This window comes from Balaenoptera borealis (assembly GCF_965194805.1).
Source record: "Balaenoptera borealis genome assembly, chromosome: 2".
NCBI lineage: Eukaryota > Metazoa > Chordata > Mammalia > Artiodactyla > Balaenopteridae > Balaenoptera > Balaenoptera borealis.
Window position 1 is genome coordinate 33,794,020 of NC_138867.1, and position 18,647 is coordinate 33,812,666.

The 18,647-nt window shown below is 39.4% G+C and overlaps 1 protein-coding gene across 5 annotated transcripts in view; it reads right to left on the reverse strand.

Moving 5' to 3' along the window:
• The window catches only part of LIFR (LIF receptor subunit alpha), a 91,166-nt gene that overhangs the window by 44,376 nt on the left and 28,143 nt on the right, over positions 1–18,647 (reverse strand). For 4 of the 5 annotated variants that reach the window (XM_082382203.1, XM_082382202.1, XM_082382201.1 and 1 more), the window contains 4 exons: positions 13,602–13,762; positions 11,802–11,916; positions 9,231–9,367; positions 2,964–3,127 (listed from right to left, as the gene is read on the reverse strand). In XM_082382203.1, the coding sequence (XP_082238329.1) occupies positions 2,964–3,127; positions 9,231–9,367; positions 11,802–11,916; positions 13,602–13,743 (558 nt within the window). In that variant the 5' untranslated portion in view covers positions 13,744–13,762. Of the gene's footprint in view, positions 1–2,963; positions 3,128–9,230; positions 9,368–11,801; positions 11,917–13,601; positions 13,763–14,758; positions 14,955–18,647 lie in introns of all 5 variants that reach the window. The other variant, XM_082382205.1, reaches the window with a different exon arrangement.

An 18,647-nucleotide genomic window follows, 5' to 3' on the forward strand; every position in this document is an offset into this window, starting at 1 on the left:
GAGGATCCATCATAAGACAAATATAAAAGGAATCCTCTGGATGAGGATGAACCATAGCTTCCTAACAAATGTGTTGAAAAACACAGAGGTTTGTCTTGAATGGGTTACAGGTATACCCAGGTATTAATCTCTTCAAACCAAGGGTTGGCTACTGGGAGTGGAGGCTGCTGGAGCTCCTGAGAAACCTCAGAATACTCAGCTATTTGCCACACTTTGTGCTATACAAATATTGGCAGCATCCACATGAGCTCTTATATGAAAAGGGTCAGGAAGTAAGTCAGAAGGCCCTCAGAGAGATGTATTCACAAAGACAAAACTGATGTTTGTTTGAACATTTAGACAGATTCACACAACCCAGAAAGAATTTAGGATTGAATTAATGAAGCAGACAAATAAAAACTAAAAGTACAAGACAATACAAGAAGATGTACAAAAAAAAAGGAAAAGTAAGAATAGTAAACACTACTTGGTTCAGTTATAAATAGTGTTTATATAACTGTAATCCAAATAATGAATAATGGTCTACCAAAAATTATAACATAATGATATTGGAAAACAATAAGAAGTGGAGAGAGAGAGAGAGCGAGAGAGCACGCGCGTGCGTGCACACGCATGTGAGTGCACATACATGCGAGTGCGTGTCCCTGGGCTGGGAAGTGAGACAGGACTAAATTCTCATTTTCCATTGTGGGAAGTTAATAAAACATTGCTCAAAAAACTAAAATAATAATAATAATAAGAGCAACATAAGCATGCTATCTGGAAAAATGGAGACAAATAATAAAAGAATCAGCTAAAAGAATTCATTGTTTACAAGAGAGAAAAATGAGAGGAGGAGAGAGGGCTGCATAACTCCCAGGCATCATTCACTCCTGGCTTGCACAGTGCAAAGCTTCCACAGCTGTTTGTGAGGCTGCGGGCAGAAAATGTCAAGTTATAAATGAAACACTATAAATGAAACTTATAAATGAAACTCACATTTATAGTGTTTCATGATCCTTAATGATCTTTAAGCTATTACAAAATAATAGCATTATAACCTGTCATAAAATGACTGATTATAAGCAATTCTACCTTAAATACTAATAATATAATTATAAATAAAAATGTCATATTTACTATGGACAGGAGTAACTTTTTAAAATTAATTTGTTCTAGCTCTATTTTTCTTGCCTCTTGTTATTTTTCCCCACAGAAAGATTTTTCTCCAAAGATCATATTCTAGAAGGTAGGGAATTACTATCCTGCCATTGCTGTCTTGTTACGCATCTTCTGGCAATGAGTTACATGACCTTAGAATAATATTTCCATTCATTTATGTTTGATTCACTTACATGTCAAAGAGTATCCCTCTTACTCCAGCATCCCTAAGTCAGTTAAAAAAACAAACAAACCATCTAGCTCCCAAAGGAATTAATAACAACTAATAGCTGTTTAGTAGCTTTATAAATATCATACCATTTACTACAGCAAATATTAGCACCACTTTACAAATAAGAAAAAGGAGGTTTTGAGAAGTCATCCTAAGCCAGTAAGTAGTAATGCAGAATATAAAATGTTAGGCCATAAAAAAAGTTACACAATACAATTTTAAATAAGTAATAGTTTTAAGACAACAATGGTAGAGCTATATCAAAGTTAGCTGCAAATCAGACTGACACACAAGAATTGCCGTTAAAACTCAAGAAAAGAGAGAGCATTTTTACACTTAAGTAATTAGAATGGGCTTTAAAATAAGGGATAGGATTTGACCTGGGTCTTGAAATGTGTATTCAATTTGTATAGGTGAAAAGGAAAGGGAGGGCATCTTAGATGAAAATAAGTATACTGATTATGTAATACAATACAGATCGTACTGGTTAAGGAAGAGCACAGACTCTGGAATCAACTGTCTAGGTTTGATTCCTGGTTCCTCCACTTAATGTCTTCCTGTGACTCTGTATCTTCATCTGTAAAATGGGGGTGATGCTAATAGAGCCTCCCCCAGGGGCCTGTTGTGAAGATGCAAACTATTAACATATAGAGAGCTTTCACAATAGTGCCGGGAAGGGGAATGCCAGAAGCATTGGATACAAGATAACTACAATTATGGCTGCTATTGTTTCAGGATGTAATACATAGGTTGTCAAAAAGGAAAAATAATACAGTGACTATGAAATACAGAATAATCCTATTTATTATCTTTACTATTTTATCTATGTACTTAGGCAAATAAACTGTAAAATCATGGTCTTCTAATTCTTGTCCATAACTAGGCATATTTCAAGTGCATTAAAGAGGAAAAGAGTAAAAGGATGAAAGAGGGAATTCCCATGTACTAGCTGTCAATACTTTTCACTGCTATTTCTCACTATTCCTTAGATTAATAACAAACTAAAGATGGATCATTAGGAAACTATTCATAAACAAGATTTTAAAAATTAGAGGAAAAAAAACCATGTACTATTAAATATAAGAATGTTATTTTGGATTCAGATAAATTCAAACTTACAGATTTATTCAAACTTATAGATTTACACAAACTTATAGATTTATACTTATAGATTTCTCAATTACTATGGCTAAATATGTTGCAAAACATTTATTTTTATGTCTATAATGTTAGATAATTTATAGTAATATGTAAATTAAATTATATGTATATTTTTAATTTCATTTATGTAAAAACATGCATATAAAAAAGGTTAGACAGGAATACACAAAGATATTGTTTACTATGTTCAAGTGGCAGAAACATGGATTAATCCTCCCTTAATTTCCTAAACTTCCTATAATGGTTACACATTATTTCATTAATTTAGTGATTTTTTTAGGCATAGCATACAGTTTTTAGTGAACCCCCAAAGGATATCTGATTTACTTCTTTAATAATCTAAAGGTTCACTGTTGCCACTTTAAAATTTTAAAAAAGTATTCAGTTTCTTTAATATCACAGGAAAAAAACTATTTTTGTTCAAACTTACTAATTTTACGATTTCCATATTCTTTTTACGTAGAACTTTGATTTCCCAGATGACATTTGAGTGATGTGGAAAAACAGAACCCTTGTCATTCCACTTTAGGTGTAATGTAGAAGTTGAGAAATCAGCAGACAAATCCAAGATCTCTGGAGCATCTGGAATTAAGGCTTAAAAAAAGGAAACAAAAGATAAAACTTAGTCAAATAAGTAACTATTTTTCATATTATAATCCCATTAATCAGCTAATTTTAAACTCTACTTCTTGATCAAAAAACAATTAAGGATTAAAGTAAATTCTTGCACCTACTACTGAAAAAAGAGAATAAATATATGTATATTTGTATAAGCATATATTTGTAAATATATGTTTATTTGTATAAGCAGCTCCCAGTTGTTCATCAGCTAAATCTGAGAAAATTATTTACCAGCACGCTGTTTCAAATCCATAATATATCTTCTAATACAAACAGCAACTGAGTTCCCACAACACTCCAGTGTCATTGGGTCTGAAATCCCCAAGCAGACAACATTGGAGAGAAGTAAAAAAGCTCCCTTTGTATAGATTATGGAGAGCTGGCCTTGGTAAACCTTTCCATCTGTTTTCTCTGCACCCTTCCCCACTCAACTCCAGTCACAGCCTGCATGCTAGGGAAAGTTACCCACTTGAGGATGCAATGAGCTACTACTGGCATAGGCAGCAATAAACAGCAGCAAGACCGTGGTAGTGACCAAAGCATTGAGTTGAGGAAGCCAACAAGGTTCTAAGAAGTACTTGGCAGGATCTGGGCAGTCCTTCAGAAAGGCTAGTTTGCAGTGGTGTGCAACAGGTCTGCAGGTGACTGAGAAAGAGATAAGGTGATCCAGCAGGAGACAGCTGGAGAAAGCCTGGCTATAGTAATAAGGATGTGGCTCAGGACGCCATATATGGAAAAGAAAGGACAAAATCTAATGGGCATTTCAAAGAAATGACTGGATCAAAGAAATGAAGGATTAGTAATAACAAGACATGAAAACATCTAAGATTTCTTCAAGTCACTAGCCCAGAAAGCAGGAAGAAAGGCAAAAGGTATCAGGGACAATTGTGAAGAGATGTGGGAGTCTGGCCATGGATGACTAAGTATTGGGGAAAAAAAGACCATCAATGGACGGGGGAGGTGCAGACAGTAAGTTAGAACGGGGACCAATCAGAGCGTGCACACAGACTCAAGAGGAACTCGCTGAGTGCAGCTCAAGAAATGAACATAACACACTGACACAAAACAGCCGAAGCTTGTTTGACAGCTAGTGACACAGTCACACCTTCAAGGAGCCAGAGACCCCAGCAAGAATCCTGAGAGGGAATGACGTAGAAGCAGAAGGAAACCAGAGAAAATCTGGGATCACTGAGATCAAAAGAAATGGGTTGTCGTCCAGGCCCAAGAAAACAGAGTTCAGAGAGGAAGGCTGAGAAAAGACCACTGATGCTGGTGAGGGTACCGTCAATTCCTGAGAAAGAAGGCTGGCAGGGCAGTAGGCTCTGAAGCTGTAGTATAAAAGGTAAAGAGAAAAACCATGCTCAAGGATAGAGCCTCTCACAGGGAGAAACTGGTAAACTTAAAAAAACAACAAGGTAGCCGAAAGAGTAAGGTATTCTTCAAAATCTTCAAGTCTTCCTACCTGTAAGGAGTATAGTGATGAAAAATGTGGGGATCAGTGGGAAGCACACAGGTATAGCCTGCTCTGCTCTATGTAATTCAGGCTTTCTGGTATGAAGGGCTCTTTCTTGCCTGTGCTCTCCTCAAATGACAGTAAGGTGAAGGGAAGCTAAAAGAAATCCAGAGTCACAGCCTCTCAGGCCCCATATCTATCCTAGTGCTCCCCCAGGAAGTTCAAGGACCATTAAGTAAAGTCACTTCCAGCACAACTGCGGGAGCTGACAGAGGGAGGGTGGCTGAATGTGCTGAAGAACAAAAATGGCAAAGCAGACTAAAATAATATAAATTATATATAATATAAATTAGTTTTGGAACTTAAAAATAAGTTTTTACTAAACTTACTTAAAATGTACTGACTGACCACAGTGCTCTACACTGGATTTATGTAAAATGTTTAGGGCCGCACAGGAAATAGAACATGTGGATTAAAGCCTAAAATATGCAGCAGTCAACAGTTACACAGCTACATAAGGACAGTGGAGGATGCTTTACATGAGAAGTTTAAGTGGGAAACTGCTTTTAAAAAAGAAGGAGCAAATGAGGAGTAACAAGCTGATTCAGTGCCAGGAGGGACAAGTTCAAGGTGGCAGGGCAACCACACAGAGCAGAGGCTGCCAAGAACACAGATCCTTCCAATGTTCCAAGATGACACAACGTAGTAACTTAAAATTATGAAACATGAGAGTACTTTATTAAGGCAACACTCATCTATTAAAATGCTTCCCTCCCTGAAAAGTACACATAATTAACGTTTTATCTAAATAGCAGTGGGCTATTCTTCAAAACCCAAGTCATATCTAATATTTCAAGCTAAACACAGTAACAGCCATAATTACAAATGAAAAGATTAAACAGTTTTTTCACGACTTCATAGTATACTTCTTCACTGTATACCAGGGAAGTTCCCCTAAGCTCCCACGAACTGTCATCTGCATTTTTCTCCAGCTAAAATACACTTGAGGACAATGTTAGCTTGCTTTCTAGAAACTAGAAACTTTTCAGCTAGAAAAACTTTCATCAGTCTTGTTTATTTTTTAAATAAAGCTGGTTTATCTTTACCCATAACCTCCATGCCCCTTCTGCCTTAGAACATCAGAAGATGGGAGCTTTCCCAGCTCTTTTATAGGATCCACGTTATTTATTCTGCTTCATACAGATCCAAATTTTTAGGTTATTTTAAGAAACTTAGAGATTAAAAATCTTACAAAGACTTATTTTTGTGCTTGCCCTTGTCAATTAGAAGCTTATTAGAGGGGACTTTCCCAGTGGCGCAGTGGTTAAGAATCCGCCTGCCAATGCAGGGGACACGGGTTCGATCCCTGGTCCGGGAAGATCCCACATGCTGCGGAGCGACTAAGCCCGTGCACCACAACTACTGAGCATGCGCTCTAGAGCCCGTAAGCCACAACTACTGAGACCGTGTGTCACAACTACTGAAGTCCGTGTGCCCTAGAAGTCTGCGTGCTGCAACTACTGAGCCCACATGCTGCAACTACTGAAGCCCGTGCACCTACAGCCCGTGCTCCACAACAAGGGAAGCCCACGCACTGCAACGAAGAGTAGCCCCCGCTTGCCTCAACTAGAGAAAGCCCACGTGCAGCAACAAAGACCCAACACAGCCAAAAATAAATAAAATTTTAAAAAAGAAGCTTATTAGATATATGTATATGTGTTAAACATCTTCTTTGCTTTATATGTATACTTTTGAAAGCATCTTAAGATTTGGAGAAAACTTAATTTCTCATACTTTTATTTAGTAGCAAACTGCCAAAGAACCCAAATCTTCTAATGCACAGCTCCACTATCATTTCACAGCATCTCTTGCATATGACAGGTGTTCAAAGGTTTGCTGATGGACCCACCTCCTTCTCTTATATTCATCTAACTTGCTTTTCATTTTCTTATCAGTATTTTTCTTATTTGAGTAGCAGTAGTAATATCTTAATGTTGGGATACTGTTAATCTAATATTCAAATCACAATGAGGCCCATTATTATTAAAAATGCTGTCAACAAATTACATGCTATGCAAAAACAGTGAACTATTAATCAAGTAAGTCACCTAGAGTCTGTCCTGATTTGCCTTTCTAATTCTAACACTGTTATCTTCAAGTAGCTTCCCAGACAGAACCTTCTCAATCCCTACTGAAAAAGCAGACAACACAAATTGGCTCTCTGACAGAGTCCTGGGGAAATTTTTAAAAATCTGGAATAAAATTAAGTTAGATTCCCTCATACCTTAGTACAAAATAATTCCAGATGGATGAAAGATTTAAGCATGATAACAAAACCAAAAACTCATGAAGAAAAATATCAAGAGATTCTATTATATAAAAATGAAAATTGGTGGTGTGAAAAAAACCCCACAAAGTTTAAATTTTAAACTTGGAAAAGTATTTGTAGCAAAGAGGACAGAAGTGATAACCATACTATACAGAAAGCTCTTGTGAACTAATGAGGAAAAAGATGAATTTCAACATGAGAGAAAATTTCAAAGGACGTAAATAGTTCATAAAAGAATAAAAATGACTGATAATTTAAAAAAGTAATCACAGAAATATAAAAACAACAGCGCTATAATTTGGGGGTCATCAGATTGAAATTGCAAAACTAAGAGAGATAGACAATACCCAGTCCTGGCAAGGATGCAGACAAGCAGGCATGCTCTAATATGATGTCTGTGGGAATGCAAAAAGGTTCAAAATGTGGGGGGAACAACTGGTAGCGGACATCAAAAGTCATAAAAAGCAGATGTCTTTAATGTAGCATTCCGAATTCTAGGAATTTAGCCTAAGAAAATCATCACACAAATTCAGCAACATATATGTGCAAAAAATGTTCATTAAAGCATTGGTAATTATGCTGAAAGACTGGAAATAAAAATCTCAATGTTAATAATCAATGACAATCCTGAACTCCCTAGCTATCCCTCCCCCCCCAAAACTTCCCGCCCCCAGCCCCGCCCCACCCCGGTTTGAAATTGACGTGTACACACTGCTGTATTTTAAATGGATAACCAACAGTAGGATGACCTACTGTATAGCACAGGGAACTCTGCTCAATATTATGTAACAACCTAAATGGGAAAAGAAGTTTTAAAAGAATAGATACATGTACATGTATAACTGAAAAAAAAAAGACATCAATCTAGTTCAATTTTACAAGGCCTCTATTTAAAATGATGTGGTAATTGATTATAATAAAATAGTATAATAAATAAAAAATTTAAAAATAAAATATATAATTTGCTAAAAATAAAATAAAATAAAATACAATTTGCTAAAAAAAAATCAATGACAAAGTAATTATGGTACCTCCATTCAATGGAATACTAGGCAGCTATAATGTAGATTTATTTACATAATAACTTGAAAATCTATCTGTATCTTCTGGTAAGCCTATCATAAAGTAATATAAACTTTACTGTTTATACACACACACACACACACACACACACACACACACATACATAGAGAACACATGTAAGTATTAACAATATTTCTTCCTGGGTATTGGGATCATGGCTGATCTGCACAAAACAATCTCACATGTATCTCACATACAACTACAGAAAGAAAATAACAAACATGGCTCTTCTTTATCTTGAAAACAGCCCTAAGTAGCACTTTACTCAGACAATACTTCAGCCAGAAAATGAGACCGGTTCTAAGTTCCTGGACAGCATGCTTTGCTATTATCCTTTCAAAATCTGTGCTATCTCAGACACAGACCACTCCAAACATGCACCTTGTCTGTAAAATTGGAGAGATCACCAAGTTGTTTATATTTTCTTTCCCTTGCTTCAAAATAAGTCATCCTTATAAGACTCATTGTAATATCATTATGATGCCATCCTATAATAGTTGTCAGAAGGCAACAAACCTGCTTACCCCACCATTAAGAGAGTCAAGACCACTGGAGTTTTTAAGGTCTCACTGCATGGCAAAATTTCCATCTCCAAGAGCCTGGATTTATTTCATGCTTCCACCCAGCTTGTAGCATATGTCCTAGGCATTCGGTCAACACATCTATAAAAGATGCCTGCTATGTGCAAGGCACTGGACTAGACACTAGGTGTAGAAGACAAAGTCTCTGCCCTCAGGGAACCCATTTTCTTGTAGAGGAAACACACAGGAAGCACCTAATTATATAATAAATTATTTATGCAATTGTGAGAAATACCACAAAAGAGAAACAGACTGCCTAAAGGAATGTTAAGAAAGGAATGGGGTCTCCTCTGGGAGGGGATGGTCAAAGACTATTTCCTAGGGATGGCTGAGGAATTCTGAAAGGCATGCAGGAATCAACAAAGTAGAGGGGTAGGAGAAGAGAATCCAACCGTGGGAAGGACCTTAACTTGTGTGACGTCTATTTGACTGACCAGAGGAAGAGTTTGCTTCCATCTTGATCTTGGCTATGCTCCACAATTGGAAGTATGGTCGCTGGGTAAATGAGAATATTAGTTTAACAAAAGATATAAAAGAATGGTAAATTCCTGTCAAATATAAAGCAGCACAGTACTAACAAAGGCACCATTCTGAGTTATTTTCAAATCAATTTTCTTTTCAAATACTTACAAACGTTTTTTTCATTTAGTGTGAATTTACTTATAAAATTTCCAAAATCGTGTAAAGGATTTATTGTTATTTCATGATCACCAGGTAAAAGAGCTGGGAGTTTAATATTTTTCTCCAATCGATAACAAGAATGGGACCTGCAATATAAGAAATCAAATTTTAATTAGCAGATAAAATTGAGCGCAATTTTCATAAAAACTTGATTAACAAAAAATCCACTGGAAAATATTTTGTTCTTTTGTATACAAAAATATGACAGGTTATATCCCATTTTAAGACTGCAAAAAAGCGAGGTAAATGGTAAGTCCATCAATGTGGTGGTAGGAAAAATAACCAGACTGTATCAGAAAGTCAAGAGAGTAAGCAGAGACAATTCTATAAAGAAACTTAGGGCTTTAGCATGGCCTTCAAACCCCGCCCAACCCTGCCTTTGCACACACCCTGCCCCCCACACCCCCCTTCTGGACCGACCACTACAGGGTCCCCATCAGTGAGACTTCCACCAGCTTGTCTGCTCCTCTGTCTTGCCTCATTGGTCACTCGTACAAAACATTCTCATGTTCTCATCAGCTCCGCTTTCAAAGTGCTTCTAGTTACCACCCATTACCTCTCAGACAAAAGTGAATTTTTCTCCTGTGGTTCCATGGCCCTCTGTATCTTTACAGAGCATGTTTACGCGCTTTGTTATTCACGTACGTTTCTAATTTCCCATAAAATTTAATTCAAGCAAAAGGACTTTGGGTGCCTCCTGTATCACCACCCTGTCCCGCACAGGCCTCTTCACATTCCTAAGTGAATTTAGGACTGAGGACTTGAAAGGGTTGGCTAACCTCACGTGTGAGGTTTCTTTACGTGCCAGCAGCACAAAACCACCCGAATTCTCTAAATCATGCTTTTTCATACATTGATACCATTGTACCCAATATTCTCTCAGGTTGGAATGCCTTTCTGTCCTATTTCTGCCGAGAAAACTGAGTATTCCTACTCCACCACCACGCTTCTGACAGCCTCTCTGGACCTGCACTCCTTAGTCAACGCTGCCTCAGACCATCACAGACAATTAGCATCAGCACTTAACCCACAGCATCGTTATGATCTGCTTCTCGTGAACTCCTGGAGCCAGGATAACTTCTTCCCTGTGGGGCCTGCAGTAGTCAGTAGTGCTATTTACCAGATTTTTCGGATTCTCCCCTTCTGGATTCACAGGAGGATTGCACTTCCCTGCTCCTCTGAAGCAAGGCATGGCCATGTGATGTTATTTATAGAGAAAATGAGTGAAGGTCACAGTTTCTAAAAGCCGGGAAGGCTCTAAAAGCCAGGCAGGCTCTGCTCCCCTCCCGTCCTGGTGCACTGGGAGATGAGGGCCCCCTGGCCTGTGGCCCTGAGGGAGGGAAAAGGGGCAGAGATGCCAGCTGACCCCAAGAGAGACACAAAACACAAGCGGGAGTAATCCTTTATTTTCACTGCAGAAAATAAGGACATAAGATTCGAGGGTTTTTTCTGCAATAAAACCAAGCTCGTCCTGGCTGATAAATTACCATCACACTTAGACTAATGTTCAACAAATGTACACCGACTGGGAAAAAAATCTGAGTGTATTTAAATCCACATTTATGTCAATTTACATTAGGACCACTTATCAGCACACTCGTGCTTGGAGCTCTGCACTGAACTTCTCTGGCGTTGCTAAACAACTCAGAGCCCCGCTGGGGTTAGGGAGAAGCAAGGAGAGTGTTCTGGCTTGCAGACAGCCTGAAGGCTTCCACTGCAAGCTCCAGGACTTGCAGCCACTCCAAGGTTACCTGAGAGGGTAAGGCAGTGTGATGGAACCTGCCACTTGCCTCCTAATGTCCACTTCCCCCCTTTCCTTAGTAACACTGCCCCAGGTTTATCCGAGTACATTGCCATCAGCTATGAGAACACATCACCTAGCCTCTTATGCAAATAAGTTTAGCCACTGGACTAAGTTCTGCCAATGAGATGTAAGCAGAGGTGTTGTACGGGACTTCTGAGAAGTCTTCCTAAAGAAAACCATCTCCTTCCTGCTTTCTGGAAGGCAGACGTGACAGCCACTCCTGAAGCATCATCTTGAACGACGAGATCACACACTCAAGATGGTTGAGTAGCATGAAAAAGAGGAACCTGGGCCTCTCTTGGCCATGTGCACCCACGTTGGCCTTGAACCACCTACTCCAGACCTTTTACATGACAGTAAATGCCTGTCTATTACTGACATTTTCTGTTAGGCAGAGTCAAAACTTGAACTTCATTGATACAGGTAGGCACTGGTTTAGGATAGACCAGTAAAACTTCCCCACAGACGATCAGAATCCACAGCCCATGAGAAGTGTTTCCCATACTCAACATTCACACGATAAAAGAATCAAAGTTGTGGCCAGGAGAAGGGTTTGTTTCCATCCTGACTGAAGTAAGATTCAGATTTTTAGAAAATAGAGAGCTAAGATTTAAAATTTCTTTTAAAAATTTCCAGAATAAAATCTTTATATTCTAAAATTAAAGACAAAGAACCTTTAGATTATAACTATAAATTAACCAAAGTATTTCCATTACCCGTTTTCAAAGCAAACTTCATAAGCAGCACCATGGCCTGCTCCAGAGGGTGCTCTCCAAGAACAGTCCCACACTTGTAAATTGTTAGTTATACACTTCAAATCACGAGGAGTCCCTGGAGAAGGAGAAACAAAACACACACACACACACACACACACACACACACACACACACAGGCACACACACACAAAATGCTTATTAATTTAACTGCACTGTAAAAGTCAACAAGTCAAACCATCCCCAGCCATCAGTACAAGCATATGTGTCTGCAGAAGGCCCATGTTCTTCATGCAGAGATGAACCTGCAGTCACAGGAGGTGACTGGTTTTATATTTCTTTTTGTAGCTTTGGTTTAAAAAAGCTAGTGAGTAAACTGATGAAAGTGGGTCAACCACGAGACCACTTAGGGGTTAGGCCTCTCTCAAAAATTCCACTTCCAGACAACTAAGATAAATAGAGGGAGTGACTATATGGATTCAATGAAGGGACCAAGAGAGCGCCTGGGAGAATTTTAGTCTCCAGTGACCCCATTTGCAAAAAGGTAAATTAAAAAAAAAAATAACTCTAAGACTTTAAGTAAAAACTATGTATCTCCTATGCCACAAACACAGCTTCTAAGCACTCCTAACTACTAGTGCTTCACAGCTTGTTACCAGACTGCCACCTACACAGAAATCCCATAGCCAATCTTTAGATTTTTATGAAGCACATCACATAAACAGTAATAAACTCACATGAGTCTCTGAAAAATATATATTTTGTGTAGGCCTAAACAACTGAAAAGTAACAAATAATTCAGAAGGTTACAGTCCTAATAGTACTTACTCACATCTATAAAATAACATTAGATCATGGAATACATAAGCACTATACAATGAAAAACTGTCATTCTAAAAAGACAATGAAAAGAAAGAAAGGAGAGGACTTGAGGGAGGGAAAGAGGGAGAACAAAAGGAAGGAAGGAAAAGAGGGAGAGAGGGAGGGGAAAAGCAATTAGAGTGTGAAAAAGGTATTCTATCTCAGATTCTCTATATAAATGTCTATTAAAAAGGTTTTTTCTTTAATTTTTACATGTGATTGGTATGCTATTCACTACAGCAATGAATTATAAAGCTATTTATGTAAGACAGAAAACAAAAACATTAGAAACACATTAGAAATCATTAGTAATCATAATAAAGTTATTTAGTAGTAATTTGGGGGGAAAAGAGAAGATCTCTTTAATTATGGAAATAATATAAAAACTAAACTCAGAGGCAGAAGGATGAAAATGTTCTTTATAGAGCAAGCTAGATTACACCTACAATCATTCTTAACGTTTTTAAATAAAAGGAAAACAAATCATATATTTCTTAAAGCAGATATCTGGATTTCATTTATGTGACATTCTGAAAGGCAAAATTACAGACAGAAAATAGACAAGTGTTGGCTGGAGGTGGGGATGGGAGGCTGACAGCAGAGGAGCAGGGGTATTTTCTGGAATGACGGACTGGTCTGTATCTTGATTGTGCAGGTGGATACATGTCTGTATGCATCTGTCAAAACTCACAGAACTTTATCCTAAAAGGGTGAATTTTACTGTATGGAAGTTATACCATAATCTTTTAATGGGAAATGAATACTTAGATCTACCTTTACGGGCCTTTTTAAAAGAAACTAGAAGTACATTAAAAAAAAAATGACATAGAAATGGATTTTAACCACAACCTGAAGGGTTCAATAAAGTCTCAAGATCGCTTCTTAATCAAAACAGTAATGACATTGCAATCAGTTCATTTTCTCTGACTCTGATGCACTTACTTTTTTTCTGGCTGTTTACTTGATTCATTAAATATAGAAGAAGAACTGTTAATAACAGCCACTGGAAATTTGAAGTCATCCTCATTCTTTTACTGTCCCCCATCCGGGATGGTCGTTTCAAACATAAGGAAATGTCCATCATCTGTGCAATGTAGTCAGTTCTGCATGAGGAGAAGAATTTCAAATGGTGTTCAGACTGGTCCAAGGACACTCCTTATCCTGTGCACATCAACACTGAAAATGGATACCGACAAATACCAAAACATGCTGCACATTAAAGCCACGGAGACACCAGACTCAGCTACCCCGGCTTTAGGAGATGTGACAATCGGACACAGCTGTTGCTCCGGGATCCATTATAGGGTCAGGATAGGCTTCAAATTCAAGATTATAACTGAGCACATATTCATCAACACTCCAGTACTGCTAGAGTATAGAAAAGCAGTGCATAAAACTGAGGTTTTGACAATTTTAAGTGATATGTGAAATGGCATTTTTAATTTTAATTAGTATATATTAACTTTTATAGTCACCTATTTATGACAAGTAATGTGGGTTTTCTTTTCCATGTACACTGTGATATTAAGTTTCTATTTTATATAAATTTAAATAGTTTAAAGAAAAAATTAGGGTCATTAATCACATATGGGGGATTGCAGATGTGACAAAAATATTGACAATGACATACAAATGACTAAAGTGTAACAAACACTTCAACAACTATAACGGGGAAGGGACTATCAGCAGATGAGAGATTTCAACACATTTCTGTTGAAAACTGAGAGTGTGCAGACGAGCGGTGACTGCATCTGGCGGGTGGTAGGGAGGGGCTGCAGCGGAGGGAGGCATTGTTCAGCCCAACATACCCATCAGCCTAGCGAGTGCCAGGCCCTCCTCCAGGCACCAAGGGTGCAACACCGAGCTAGACGAAGTCCCTGCCCTCAAGGAGCTTAGACGCTAGTTCTAGAGACACATACATAAACAAGTAAGGTCCTGATACGAACTTCAAAATCTAGAGTAAGTCAATGTGCCCGAGAGTGTGTGAGTGAAGGTCCAGCATCTGAGCTGGGATCTGACTGATGAGAAGACTGCCATGGTAAGATCAGGGAAAGAGTAGCAAGAGCAAATACAAGGACCCTAAGACAAGGACAGCTTACCAGGTTCAAAGGTCAGGAAGGGGGGCTGAGAGGAGGTGGGCTGGCCAGGCCACAGAGGGCCTTTGGTCGTCAAAAGGACATGGGCTTTAACAGGTCGAGATGAGCAGCAGCCACTGGAGTGTTTTAATCAGGGGACATCCATGATCCGATCTGCACTTTGGGAAGATTTCTCTAGCTGCTACATGGAGAACAGACTCTAGGGGAGAAGAGAGGCAGGGGAACCATAGTCCAAATGAAATAATCAGTGGTGAGGACCCTCTGCTAAGGTTTTCAAGAGCAGAGGTGGTGATAGGTGGTCAGATTCAGGATCTGTACAAGAAATGGAGGGTCTTATCAATCCATTATAGGCAGGACAGAGTGGTGGTTAAAAACACAGACAGGCTCTGAATCCCAGCTTTTGCACCTACTGTGTAACCTTAACTGCTCTGTGCCTCGGTTTCCCCATCTGTAAAGTAGGGATAACTATTTTTCTCATAAGTTTGTTGTGAAGATTAAATGAGTAAATATATGCAAAGCACTTGGAATAGTGCCAACAACATATACGTGCTATAAGTGTACTTTGTGTATTATGTGAGGTATAGGGAGAAGAGAGAAGGCAAATATGACTACTAGATTTGGTGGAAAAACAATACTGGATGGATATGGTGCCACTTAAATCCTCTGTGCGTGTGTGAAGGAGGATGCAGTGATTCATGGGGCTGAAGCTCAAGGATTCCAAGATTTGTTTATAGAAGTCAACTCTGACATGCTCCTACACCCCACTCCCAACAGAAGTGTTCTCCCTACAGAACATAAAAGAATTGTTGAGGACACAGAGCAGCTAACAAAGACATGGGTGTCAAAGAGGAAAGCCTTCCACACCTGACCCTGAGGGATTCCTCCGAGTAATGATGTTCGCATCCACTGTTGTTGAATGAAGCTTGCCAGACAACAAGTCCTCCCAATGTGCTGAAAACTCCTTGTCAGACCTAATATTGCCTCATTTTTATATTGGAATAGACGACTAAGGATCATAAAACATATAAGAAAGCCTAAATCGTTGAAGAGAAATTCAGGATAAACAGGATCACCAAAAGGAAAATAAAAATTACTCCCAGAGGAAATAGGGATAATGTGAGAAACAGGAAAAGTAAAAAACAAAAAAAAACAAAAAGAAAATCACCTCTAAATAGTACTCTCTGAGCGGGCATGGCACAGTCATAAAAACAAGAAGAGGATGCAATGAAAAAGGAATAATCAGAAATAACTCTTACACATTACATACATTGGCTGATAGTAAAAGATTTCTAATGACAGATAAAACATTGAGTAATCTTTCAGAATACACAAAAGACAGAAATAGAAAATGTGAGAAGAAATATGAGAAACAGGAACTTGAAAAAGGAAAGGTGATAGAACATCTAAATAACTGGAACCTAACAAGAGAATTCAAGAAACATGTTTCTTAGTGAAAGCAAACGGCAAGATGGCCGCCTGGCTGCTGCTGAGCCCTGCCACAAACCCGGGAAGTGAATCCCAAAGAGCACAAATGATCATAACCAAACATACACGAGGCACAAGCACACATTTCAAAGGTGTTCACAATGATTTTCTGGATGAATAACTTCCTAGTCAATCACAGTTTCGCCGAGCTTACTTATTAAAACGAAAATGTATTCATGGAATGTCGAAAATGCCAATTGCTAAAGTTATAGAATTACGTGGCGTGTACAGGAATAACTTAATAAAGGAGACCAAACATGACCAAACCATGACTAAAATAATCACAAACCATATTCACTGACTGGCTAAGAATTACCTTGAAATGAGACAATCCCTCACTACAAGTCTACAGTTGTCTAGAAAAGAGTGTGTCCCATGAAGCGGCAGGTGGGGGAGGGAGGCGGCTGAGGATGGGCACGGGACTGGGTACTGTGGACTAAGGCCCTCATCCTGGCTCCGTTACCAATTAGCGGTGTGACTGAGCGCAAATCACTTAATCCACCCCCCCCACCTCCCCAGCTTCAGCCTCAACCAGGGTGGCACGGAGGCAAGCTCTGTCCAGAGTCCCTAGGAGAGACTTCCCCAAGTTAAGCGGGATATTCCATTCCTGTTGGCAGGCACAAGCACAGGGGCAGCAGTGCCAGCAGCACTTTGCCAGCAGTGCCAGCCCCACCCAGGAGGGACACGACTGAGCAGGTCTGCGAGGGTCAGGGTGGGGTGCTCGGGAACAGAAGAATCAATGGCACTGTCGCCAAGGCCAGCTTAACTGAAAACAGGCAAGATGATAAAGAGGACTTTGTTGTTATAACATTGACACAGGCAACTCTGAGCAAGTCCTTAGGCCGTATTATATTATGCTCTAATAGCTCTGACCTCTCTAGCAAATGGACTTATGTGAGGCCGGAACAATACATGGACAGAGCCCTCCGGTGCACCTCCAGGAAAACAGGGACCCACAAAACTCGTCCCTGCTCCCTCCCGATAGATGCATTGTCAGAACTTACTTTTTTCCCACCAATGGCTTATTCTTTAGAGGAAAGCACATTTTTATCAAATTTCAGGAGCTAATTTTCAAAATTAGAGTAGCTGTCTTTTGACACCAGAAGAATGCAAATGTAAATTTCTAAAGGGGTGAGACAGGGAAGAAACTACTCAGGCAGGTGTCAACCGGAGCCCTGTGTCCTTGGTGGGGACAGCCACCTGCTCTAAAGGTGGCAGCAATGGGCCTTGTTTTGCCAGATTTTCTTCTTTTTCAAGACTCGGTAGAAATCTGGGATTTTACATGAAATACTCAAATCTGTAAACATAAGCAACTAACTCATATTTTTTATACATTCTAAAGGCCAAACAAAATACGCCTTCAGACTGCATCCTGCCCAAGGGCTACCAGGTTCGTAATCTCCTCAATGTAATTATTTTAAAGGATTCAAAAATGTCAATAAATCCTTCAGTTTAGGAAAACTGATCATGCAGAATCAATGTATAAAATTGTTGAGCACAAAGAAAAAATCTGTCTTTTGCTTGTTAGTTCTTGTGTGTTTGCGTGTATCCTGCCCTCTGTCTTAGGCGTCTGAGTGGCCGGGGCCCAGCGTGCAGAGCTCGGCCACCAACCATATAAGCGTGGTCCCTCCCTTGAAAGTGGCCACACAGGTGCTCTGTTTGCTTTCTCATCGGCTTTGAGAGTTCTGCCTCTAGGCTACGTGAGGTTCTGGACCTTTCTGCTGAGGATACAGTAGTTAGAAAAAAGAGTGGAGAAAAGTAAAGCTAAAGGCAGAAGAGTGCCAGAAACTGCAGTCCTGATGTATTTTGTTTAGTTGTTATGTTTGTTTTCTCTTTTTGGGGGATGGAGGGGAGACAGGTGGGCAGAGAGGGAGCAGGAACATGACAGAGAGTGAGTGAGTGCATTCTGCTGGTGAGAATCTACTCCGGCCTGGAAGGGGGCTTGAGAAACAACTGCTCAGGCAGAGAGGTGAGTAAAGACGACCCAAAGCATCTTTATTCCGAGCCTCTATTCTTGTCACCACAGTGAAATAACTCCCTTGTCATTAACACACAAAGGAATGAAACACTGGAAGGAGAAAAGCTGCTTAATCACCGCACAGCAAAATAAATGTGCAAGTAGTTCACTGAGCCTACAGGAGAGGAGGTGCCTGGGTGGTCACCCCGAGCAACCAGGTGGGAAAGCAGACAGTGTCCTACTGCCGATTCCCATCCTCCTTAGTGTCCCTTTTTTTTTTTTTTCCTTCCTCACTGTTTTCTGTTAGGGAACATAAAAATCATTAAAAAACTCTGATCAGCAACCACTCTCCTAATTCCACTCCCCACTCCTACCCCCCTACTCACAAGAGCTTAAGTTCCTCAAGCACTGCCCTCTGAAGAATGCTCTCTAGGAACAGAAACTTTGCAG